Raw genomic sequence first — 12,029 nt, 5'->3', positions numbered from 1 at the left:
AGTTCCCCATAAGATCAGACTTTGGGAAGAGTGCTACTGAGGAACAAAATCCTAGTAGGATAAAGGATCTGGAGGCTGGGTGGGGAGGTTTCCCTGTAAGGGCTACCCTTTTGCTTTCCCAGCCATCTTTTTCCCAGCAGCAGTTCAACAAACCAGGGATTAGACTGTGAATATTTTTCCTAGCCCTGGTTTTTAATCTGAGATGAACAAGAATTCTGCAGTTTCTAACACTGCTGTCCCTTGAGACATGTATGATGAGCTCTGGAAGCGCCTTGTTACTTATGAGCCTAGCACATTTTGCTGGACTTTCTGGGGTCCCCTGAAAAATGCCAGCTGTCTGTGTGCATAACAGCTATGAAATATGTGAAGTCGAAGGCTTTCATGGCCGGCATCCATAGTTTTTTGTGGGTTTTTCGGGCTATGTGGTCATGTTCTAGAAGAGTTTATTCCTGACGTTTCATCAGCATCTGTGGCTGGCATCCAGAGAATGCCATTGCATTCTCTGAAGATGCCAGCCACAGATGCTGGAGAAAACATCAGTAAATTCTTCTACAACATGGCCAAATAGCCTGAAAACCTCACAACAAATTATAACTATGAAATATTTTGAGCTTGTTGTACTCACTGGGCAAGCGCAAGTTGTTTTCCTTAGGTGAGAGGAGACTGATGAGTGCATTGTGTCTCTGTGTATCTTTCTGCAACAGCCACGTGGCCTCAACTTGCCTAAGCCTCCTGTGCCCCCCCAAGTGGAAGAAGAATATTACACTATTGCTGACTTCCAGACCACTATTCCTGATGGCATCAGTTTCCAAGCAGGACTGAAAGTAGAGGTGAGACTGCTTTCCCTTGTCTGTACCTCTTAGGATTTTCCAAATGGTTCACTTTTCAAGGAACCTTGATAGTTTATTGTCTACTAAAAGAAGGCTTCTTTTTCTACAATAATTGGCACTGTATCCTTGTAAAACAAACAAACAAACAAACAAACAAACAAACAGAAACATCAACAACAGAGTTCTAATAGTATATACACTAAAACCTTTGTGTTTTGTGGTAATACTTTGGTCTTTGTGGGCCGCCTTGAGTCCAGTTTGAGAGAAAGGCATCATATAAAATAAAACAAAGCAAAACAGCATCATGCATGGAAACTGTTTCCAAATTTGTTAAATGAGCTTGGGGTTCATTCCAGTTGGGAGGGAGCTGCTGCTCTCAGCTGATACTGGACAGGAAGGAGGGCTATTATTGTGTGCCTTCAAGTTGTTTCTGACTTATGGTGACCCTATAACGAATCTATCATGGAGAAGCAGGGAAGAATATCGCTTGTGTGTAGTGCTAAGGATATTCTGCTGTTTTAGTCTGACTGACTTTAGTCTGACTACTGCTATTTTATGAACCTTTGAGGCTTAATATTCACTCCTGATTACTCTCTAGCATTGCTTTCTTTTATCATTAGTATAATTATTATTATTATTATTAACCTTTACAGTGGTACCCCGGGATACGAATTACCCAGCTTACGAAATTTTCGGGATACGAAAAAATCCCATAGGGATTTATTGTTTCGGCTTACGAAGGTTTTTTCGGGTTACGAAAAAACCTCGGCGCTATTTTCTTTTTTTTTTTTTTATTTTAATTTATTAAAATTACACATATATATACACACTAACAAACATAATACAATAAGACTCTTGCCCAGCCCAACACATAACATAGCCCACAAATGTAGTACATAAAAACAAAACACACTTCCTTTCCTTTACAGCGATTATTAATCAGTTCCAGATAGTCTGGATTAGATGTCCTTTATAACTTTCCTCCTTTCCATTATTTAAACTACATTTCATATCATTCCTATTATAGTTGTATATTCTTTCTTTTATCTTTCTTATCCGTTCTCATACCATGTCTATTACCCTGGATTTTTCTTTCACCCTTTTGTTTCGAAATCCAATTTATAATTCATTAGTTACTGGCTGAAAAAACAGATTTCATTCTTCAAAAGCAATTACTCCATTGGTTCCTTTCTCAACTTTTAAATAATTAATTACTAACTGCCATTCTGATCTATATTTTCGCAAATCCTTATCTTTTAATAAACATGTCAATTTATCTAATTCCATGATCTCATAAAGTTTTAAAAGCCATTCTTGAACTGTAAGTTCCTCATTACCTTTCCATTTTTTTGCAATGATAAATCTTGCGGCGGTTAACAAATAAAATATAATTTTCCCATATTTTACTTCAAGATCTTCATCCAGCATACCTAACAAGAATATTTTTGGTTCCATTTTCAATGTAATATTCAACATTCTTTCTATCTCTTTATGCACTTTTTTCCAAAATTTCTTAACCCTGGTACACTCCCACCACATATGTAACATGGTACCTACAGTTTTATTACAATTCCAACATGTCCCATTACTATTTTTGTAAATTTTTGATATCTTCTCTGGCGATAAGTACCATCTGAATTGAATTTTATAATATTGCTCTCTTATTCCGTAGCTTAGGGTGTACTTAATTCTTTTTTTCCAATTTTTTTCCCATTCTTCCAATAAAATAGGACTTCCAAAATCTCTTGCCCAATTTATCATATATAATTTTATCGGTTCCGATTCCATTTCCATATTTAATAATATTTTATATAGTTTGGAGATGGTATGTTGGTTTTCTGAAAGTAATACTTTTTCGAGCTCAGATTCTTCTTTTCCAATTCCATATAATTTACTGTCTGTTTTAAATCTCTCCTTTATTTGTCTATAGAGAAACCAATTATTTTCATAGCCTTTCTGTACCAATTCTTCCAATGATTTGATTATCTCTTCTCCTTTCCCTTTCTTTAATATGTCATTATATGTAAGCCATTTTTCTTGCTTTAATCTCTCTCTTGCGAGAGCCGCGGCTTTTTTTCCATTAGCGCCTATGGCAATTCAGGTTACGAAGGTTTTTCGGGTTACGAAATTAGCCGCGGAACGAATTAATTTACTGCCAGAAGACACTGGTGTGCACAAATTGATGGTTAGTTCAGGGGAGAGGGTGTTGTCTTGCATCGCTGTCGAATTTATGCCTTAAACCACATCCTGCTTACAGTTTTGGCCTCCATGGTGCCAGGTGCTGAGAGGAATTTATTTCTGAGTTTACTGCTAAATAGTTTTTTTCACAGTCTGTCTGTACTGTGACGGGTGAAAAAAGACTGCAATGACTATTGTTTTATTTTTTGCAGGGGTTGGATCAGCTTTCTGGTGATTAGGTTTGGTCCATGCCATTCCTCTTCCCTGTGCTTTGCCTGCTTTGGTTGTTATGAACTAATCAGGTGGTTGTGTTTTTAGCACTTTACATTAGAACATTTCAACCCCATTTCCTAAATGAATCCAGCATCACATGAGTTGATTAACACACTCTTTACACATTTCATTTTGCCTTGCAAAGGGAACCATATTTCAGTTCGGCCCATTTGCAGAGTTAGGTAACTGGTTCTCAGATAGTGAACCCAAAAGCTTCAGATTTTGCAGCCAGCAATTTGTAAAATAAAAATGCATTTATCTGATGGTAATATGCCTCTGGTCCCTATAAGTGTAAAATTTGGATGCTGCATTGCTCAGCGATGAACAAAGTACACGTTGGAAGGCATCATCTGATACACCAGAAAATTAGCTTACAGTTGGTAAACCATTAGGACACTGCTTAGGCGGTGAACTATATAATGAAGCTGTTTGTTTGTTGCGATGTCCACTAAAAGGTAAGAGTATTTTCCCATTGACAAGCGTTTCAAGTCATGTCTGCCATAAGGGGGGGTGCTCATCTCCGTTACTAAGCCAAGACAGTGTTGTGAAGAGACTACTCTATGATCATGTGGCCAGCTAGGCTTGTACAGAATGCTGTTTACTTTCCCACTGGAGTGGTATAATTTTATCTACTTGCATTTGCAATGCTTTTAAACTGCTAGTTGCCGAAGCTGGGACAGTGATGGAGCTCACCCACAATGTGGCACTGTAGCCTCAAACTGCCAACCTGCCAACCGTCAACACAGAGTGTCTTAACCACTTGGAGCCATTGCCATTCCCACGTACTTGGATGATTTTAAGATGATTAGAACAAATTAATGGAAGATAAAGCATAGTGGCTCCAATCATGCTGGCTATGTATTCTCTGCCGGTAAGGAGATGGTTGGTCTGACTGTGAGCTTGCTCTAGGCATCTGGGTGACCTCTACGTGAAACGGGACCAGTCAGGTCTCAGTCTGATCCTGCATGGCTATGCTTATATTCTTAGTAGTTATGTCATGAACCACAAATATGTGGTTAGATCCTGATTTCAGGCATTCAGAAAGCAACCCAGCACACAGGGAACTACAGGGCAGAAGCAAAGAATTTTAACACCGGTGCTACACCTTACACAGTCTAGAAAACTATTTAAATATTCCTGGTACGTGGAAGAAAACTAGCAACCAATCCTTGCACACTGCCACATTACGTGTAAAAACAGTTTGCAATCAGTTTAAAAGGGGATTGTGCATTGGGGTTTTCCCAACCTTAATTTCGGGGGGTGGGGGGTGGGGGCTGGTGCAAATCCCCCTTAACCCAGTGGCTTGGGAAAATAGGCATTTTGCATATATCTTTCAAAAGAACCAGGTTTTTTTTTATACCAGCTGCAAATGGGAACTTGCTGTTCATTCAGTTTGGAACACAGGAAGGGAGGGGTTAATGTGCAGGGGGGGGATGCAACACAGCCCTTTTCTCTTTCTCTGCAAGCCAACACCATAGCCAGGGAAGTGTTTTTTTTTTAACAACCATTAGATCAGACATCTGTTTCTGAATCTCTGTAAATCAACCTATTTGATCAATGTTAAGTACATCCCTAGTTCTTAGTAAAGGTAGAAAGACTGGAGAGACCAGGAAAGGCAGGGAGTCTACACCTAATCCCTATAAGATTCTCTATACCCACCTTTGGTTCAAATATGTTTTTAAAAGAAAATTATTTTTGTCAAACTTGGCTGTGTGCCGACGTGGCCATAGTCAAAGGAATATTTTTTTAAAAATGTAAATATTGTGGCATATGCAGGAGACTACAGACTTTGTGAAGTCAATATTATCCAACTAAATGGTGAATTCGGTATAGTCAGCTAGGTACAGTCTAAAGATTTTCTATTTCCATTTGCACACCCCAGAACAAAAAGAATTTTAGAGTTTCTGTGATGAGTTTTTGAGCAAAAGAAAAAACGGGGGGGAAAGACCCACACACACACACACACACACACCACACACACGGGAAAGCTGCACCGTGCTTGGGACTGTTTTATTAAGAAAAGTGCATGTCCAGGACAAACGACCTGCATCTGGAGACCAGGTAGAAGTGGTCCTTTTGCTTCTCTGCAGAAACGGTTGCTAGGGTGGCTCTTTCTCTGGGGCCTGTTTACTTTACAATGGTTTACTTGATATTCTGTAAAGGAATGCCACAGTTAATCAGCTGAAGGTCTCTTCTAGCTGCATTGGGTTTAACTCTTAACACTGGTCCTGTTCTTACAAGTAGGCACATCAAGTATAGCAGGATACTTTGATTCCTATAACTTTCCACTGAACCTGTAGTATGGGCCCATTGCAGTGAGTAGGGGGATCTGTTGATATTTTTTAAATAGAAAAATCTGCTTAAAGAGAAGAGAGATCAAGTCAGTAAAGGCACAGCAGCTGGCATAATTTCACCCCCGCAGCTTGCCCTGGCCTGTGCGGTAGATGGATATTGGAGACATTGGTCCCTAGTCATGACAGATGTTGGGTGAATGTAGTTCGAGTCACTGCAACGACTAAACCTTAGAAGATGCTGGTTGCCTTATTGGGTTTTATGAAGTTTTTTTTTGTGAGATAAGGATGATTTAATGGTTTTTGGTATAAGAAAGGAAGCAGACAATAAACAGAGCAACTTAAATTCTTTCTGTTGTCCAGGAAATAATTCTACATTTCAGACGCAGTATTTGGCATGCTAGAAAAAGGTGAGTTCACTCTTTATATCAGGTTTTCCCATTTGTTTCCTATGTAATCTGTGAAACTCCCTCCCTATCCACTTCATTTGCTTATAATGCCATGAAGAGAGGTGATCAGTCTAGATTCTTGCAACACAATAAACATTAATGTCATGGTGGGGGAAAAAAGGTAGTTCATGCCTCAGTTATAGTCTAGAAATATTCATGGTCAAAAAAACTATGTATCTCTAAATCCTATAAATGTGAGGCAACCCTGTCTGTCTGTTTTAAGACACTCAGCTGGAAGTTCTGCCTTGGGATGCTGCAAATTATGGGAAAGATGTGGGACTTCACCATATGTGAATATATTTCTAGGGATTTTAGTCCTCATTGGTTGTATTTACCCCAGGAACGAGCTACTCTTTGATTAATGTTGAAGTCCTATACACCAGGGATGTACAACCTTTCATTTTGGGACGGAACTTGCCGGACCCAACCTCCAATACTTTTAGCGGCCTACCTACTTCACCACACAAGCTTAGGAATGTTTAAATAAATGAAAGAGTTTAAAACTCCTCTCCCTGCTCACTAAGATCTAGCTGTCGAGAAGTTCGGAGGGTTTTGAAGTCAAACTCTTTTCACTCCCATTGTTCAATTAACATGATTTCTATGCCACTACTAGTGGTAGAAAAGCAACAGTCTTGAAAGTGAGATGTTTGAAGGGCGAGCAGGGGCATCACCAGGAGTGTGGTACCCTAAGGGGGCATATACCAGATAACACCCTGGGGGTGACATCACTGCTCTCCAAACACGGCCTTTGGGCAGAAAAGGATTGCCTTGTGTCCCTTTAAAACACCAGCTCAGCAGATGATACCGACGTTGGGGCTAATTGCTACTTTTGCAATTAGCTACTCTGTTCACCGCTATGATCCTGGAATAGGGTATAAATAAAATTATTATTATTATTATTTTATTATTATTATTATATTATTATATTTATTAAGTGGGCAAGGTCAGTTGGAAGAAATGCCTCAGGGTTATTGTTGTTTAATATTATTTTTAATTCTTTTAAATAACTTTCCCAATTTTTCCTTTACTTTACTTAACCACATACTATGTCACTGTACATGTAAATACCTTAAGGCGTGTACGTATGCTATATAATTGAGAAGGTAATATTTAGTTGTGCTGGTGTTTATGTCACAACTGATTGCCCTTACACTCAGTGATACATGGGAATTACAATTTATGAGTGACATTAGTACAAAAGGAAATATACATGAGGATGCCTGTATGGTGTGGTTGGGAGCAGGTCAATGGGGGGGTGTGGTGGAGTGGGGGACACCAGAGTTACCAATTGGGTGGGCAACCCCTTGTGATGCCAAAGCTGATGTTTTTCTGTTCACTGCTAGTTTCGCGTGGTATAAAATAATATCTTAGAAACAAAGAACAGTCTTTTACACACTCCATCACCACAGCCCATGATAATCGCTAGGTTACAGGATAAGATGTGGGGATGATGCCCAGCTTGACAGCTTAGGTGTACTCCACTGCTTTGTGTCATCAGCTTTTCCTCATCCAGTGATGATGATTGAATGCAATATTATTATTGGCTTATATTTGGATGCTTCCAAATGGAATTCAAAAATGGCACATTTATGGTGTCCCTTGCAGATTTGTCTAAAAATGGGGACTGCTACCTGGGGACATTGTATAGAAAGTCAGAGATCAGTTATCTAGTAATGTTAAGCAATCTGTGAAATGTGAAGTTTATATCAAGAACAACCCAAGAGTTTTGGAGAAAATATCTGTAGATATCAAAAGGCTGAAAGAGAAATGGCTCTTCTGTTCAGTCTGTAACTTCATTGAGGGCAGCTCTCAAGCACTGCCGCAGTTAGCTTTGGCTGTTCCTAGGGATTGTGACCACAGCAAACAATTATTCAAATGATTTTGATAACCTATATGGATTTTTTTCAGGTATCAAGGTCAGAAGGGCTGGGCCCCAGCATCATACCGGAAAAAGGGGAGTGGGGGACATGTTACACCAAAACTGGGTTCTGCTGCTTCTGCCCACTCATATGCACTGGACCGGATGGTTTTCTCGACAACAGATTCAGCAGGCCGGGACAAGGATGGGCCAAACAACCAAGAGATGGAAGGTTTGATGGTCGCCCATTGCCAAATGTGGACTTAGGAGAAGTGAGTTGGGGACAGTGAGCAAGATGCTGAATACTTGTGGTGGTAAAATAGTTGGGCTGGTATGCAGGAAAGCCTATGGGGCTCCAGAGCATTGTGGTTGGATGAGTGTGGTCCAGGTATTTAGGAGGCAGGACAGGTCTGCCATGGACCTGACTATCAGATATTTGTGTTCATGCTTCATTGATACCTTCCCTAGGGACACTTTTCTGCCGTGTAAGACCGGGTAGAAAAATAGTTCTTCTATTTTGCAAATGGGTAGCATTCCTCAGGGTCCCTATACATGTCCTTTCCTGCTAAATCTAGAGCTGCTTGGAATACAATGTTCCTCAACCATAGTGGCAGATGCCTGGAGGCAAACATTTGCTCTAGGATCCAGTATATCCAAAGGTGGCATAGTTTTCTGTAGCGAAAGCTGCTATCTGGCAGGCAGTCTCATAAATAGACTGCCACCTACCTCTCTTCGTCTACTATGTTGCTTAGTAATTTTTGTGCATTAGCATCTGACCAAATATTGTGAGCAGTTGCCCAATTGTTTTACTATTAAAGGAATCAGCAGTTATTTCCATCATGGTGTGTGGTGTGTGTGTGTGTGTGTGTGTGTGGTGTGTGTGTGAAGCATCAGGGGTGGGAGCTACCTTCAACACACGGAGAAGCAGTCATGAAAATATCGAGGTCCTTGGGTTGAGACAATAAGGTCTTCTTAGTGCCTTTACCCTGAAGCACATTTTCTAAGTCTGAATTGCAATTAAATATTTTTGACAGAGTCACCAAAGATGGACAGAGGCCTCCTCCTCGTCGGACTCACAATAGTAAGTGTAGTACCCTCAGCTTTGTGTATCTGAAGTTTTGGTGCTTGTTAGGCCATGGGGTCTAAAAGAGTGAAGGTTGTAAGCATTAGAAAGGACACTTGTCTTCCTACATTTTGTACTGTTAGTACAGATTTCCATGGCCTAAATTCATTAGCCTGATCTAATCTACTACTAACTAGAGTAGACCCACTAGTTGAAAGCTCCTTTTTTTCCCCCTTTTCTTTCTTTTTTTTTATTTTACTTTGAATTTTTTGATAGGATCGTGTGATTTGGTGTCAAATATTCAAAGGGACACAAGCCTTCCTACACTTGGTACTTTTGCAGAGATTCCCAAGGCCTCTAATCCAGTTGAAGGTACCACTAGAGTAGACCATAGTTGGCATCTTTTAAAACTGAATTTGAGATGGGTAGGACCATTGGGTTGGATCTTACCCTGAGCCTGAAAAGGTGTCCCCCTAATGCTCTTGTTAGGATCCCTATAGATAGTTGCTGCACCATATACAGCTGATGCAGGAATCAGGCATAAAGACCCATGTCATTTTAAGACCCTTTTAATTCAATGACTAGGTCCTAAATCTAAAATGAGCACATAGCAGCACAGTTCAACGGGCTTTTGGGGTCTCTTAGGTTTAGGTGGGGCCTCATTCATCAAGAATAGAAACAGTATCTCTAAAATTCCACTTGCTATGGCAGGTGTTCTGTGAAATAACCTGCCCTTTTTGACAGTGTAAATATTAACTGGTAATGGTAGGAAACTTACCTATAACATCATGCCATGAGTTGGTTTCTGAGCAAGAACAAGATCACCATGGCCTGTGTACAGACTGTTAAATAAAGCTGCTCGGTTCTCTTTGGAGGTATGCTATTAAATGATGCATGGGTCCTAAGAGTCCGGAGGTCACACAAGACACTCCATTTCCTAAGCACTGGAGTGGCAGCTTGTGTGGTGCACCTTCAGATGTTAGGATGCTGCTCATTTAAATAGCATACCCGCAAGAGACCCGAAGCAGCTTTATTTGGCAGTCTGTACAGGCCCATGAGAACATGCACTTCTTATCAGGAGAAATGAGTTTGCCATTGTTCACTTGGATCAGTTTCAATACATGGCTCAGAACTAGAATAACAACGAATTCCTCTGGTTCCAAGGCCCCCCAGGAAGGTAGATGGATTATATGCCCTCCTCCCAGTCTAGATTTCCTTGGACCAGTTCCACAAGGCAAAGTGAAGACAGACAGTATTTTCCCTAGGGGCCCATTTTGAAGACCTGCTCAAAGAGACAACTGGAATGAGGATCAGAAGTCTGTTCATCCATAGAAGGGGTGTGGGTTTTTTTGTCCCAAAAGTTCCCCATAAGATCAGACTTTGGGAAGAGTGCTACTGAGGAACAAAATCCTAGTAGGATAAAGGCTGGAGGCTGGTGGGGAGGTTTCCTGTAAGGGCTACCCTTTTGCTTTCCCAGCCATCTTTTTCCCAGCAGCAGTTCAACAAACCAGGATTAGACTGTGAATATTTTTCCTAGCCCTGGTTTTTTAATCTGAGATGAACAAGAATTCTGCAGTTTCTAACACTGCTGTCCCTTGAGACATGTATGATGAGCTCTGGAAGCGCCTTGTTACTTGGAGCCTAGCACATTTTGCTGGACTTTCTGGGGTCCCCTGAAAAATGCCAGCTGTCTGTGTGCATAACAGCTATGAATATGTGAAGTCGAAGGCTTTCATGGCCGCATCCATAGTTTTTGTGGGTTTTTCGGGCTATGTGGTCAGGTTCTAGAAGAGTTATTCCTGACGTTTCATCCGCATCTGTGGCTGGCATCCAAGAGAATGCCATGCTTCTCTGAAGATGCCAGCCACAGATGCTGGAGAAAACATCAGTAAATCTTCTACAACATGGCCAAATAGCCTGAAAACCTCACAACAAATTATAACTATGAAATATTTGAGCTTGTTGTACTCACTGGGCAAGCGCAAGTTGTTTCCTTAGGTGAGAGGAGACTGATGAGTGCATGTGTCTCTGTGTATCTCTCTGCAACAGCCACGGCCTCAACTTGCCTAAGCCTCCTGTGCCCCCCCAAGTGGACGAAGAATATACACTATTGCTGACTTCCAGACCACTATTCCTGATGCATCAGTTCCAAGCAGGACTGAAAGTAGAGGTGAGACTGCTTTCCCTTGTCTGTACCTCTTAGGATTTCCAAATGGTTCACTTTTCAAGGAACCTTGATAGTTTATTGTCTACTAAAAGAAGGCTTCTTTTCTACATAATTGCACTTATCCTTGTAAAACAAACAAACAAACAAACAGAAACATCAACACAGAGTTCTAATAGTATATACCTAAAACCTTTGTGTTTGTGGTAATACTTTGGTCTTTGTGGCCGCCTTGAGTCCAGTTTGAGAGAAAGGCATCATATATAAATAAAACAAAGCAAAACACATCATGCATGGAAACGTTTCCAATTTGTTAAATGAGCTTGGGGTTCATCCAGTTGGGAGGGAGCTGCTGCTCTCAGCTGATACTGGACAGGAATGAGGGCTATTATTGTGTGCCTTCAAGTTGTTTCTGACTTAGGTGACCCTATAAAAACGAATCTTCATGGAGAAGCAGGGAAGAATATCGCTTGTGTGTAGTGCTAAGGATATTCTGCTGTTTTAGTCTGACTGACTTTAGTCTACACTACTGCTATTTATGAACCTTGAGGCTAATATTCACTCCTGATTACTCTCTAGCATTGCTTTCTTTTATCATTAGTATAATTATTATTATTATTATTAACCTTTATTTATAAAGCGCTGTAAGTTTACACAGCGCTGTACATAATTTTTTATTTTTTTTAGTCAGACGGTTCCCTGCCCTCAGGCTTAACAACTAAAAGACACGACACAAAAGGAGAAGGGAGTGGTGGTAGGAAGAGGATCAGGTCCAGCAGATCTTTTCCACCTCCGAGGCCTGGACCAAGGCAGATGGACTGGAGGAAGGGCTTGGCTTCTTGATGGATGATTAGAAGGAGGCTTCCTGGGTCGGAGAGGGGCTCACCTCTGGGAATGCTCTCTAAACAATATAGTCTTTAATG

General features: G+C 40.7%; 1 protein-coding gene across 4 annotated transcripts in view; it reads left to right on the top strand.

Annotated features, from left to right (window-relative positions):
- The window catches only part of SH3PXD2B (SH3 and PX domains 2B), a 169,096-nt gene that overhangs the window by 147,066 nt on the left and 10,001 nt on the right, over window positions 1-12,029 (top strand). For all 4 annotated transcript variants that reach the window (XM_042451331.1, XM_042451330.1, XM_042451333.1 and 1 more), the window contains one exon: window positions 705-830. In XM_042451331.1, coding sequence (XP_042307265.1) covers window positions 705-830 — 126 coding nt within the window. The remainder of the gene's footprint in view (window positions 1-704; window positions 831-12,029) is intronic.

The sequence above is a fragment of the Sceloporus undulatus genome, chromosome 2 (genome assembly GCF_019175285.1).
Source record: "Sceloporus undulatus isolate JIND9_A2432 ecotype Alabama chromosome 2, SceUnd_v1.1, whole genome shotgun sequence".
Classification (NCBI taxonomy): domain Eukaryota; kingdom Metazoa; phylum Chordata; class Lepidosauria; order Squamata; family Phrynosomatidae; genus Sceloporus; species Sceloporus undulatus.
This window is presented reverse-complemented; position numbering and strand designations above follow the sequence as displayed.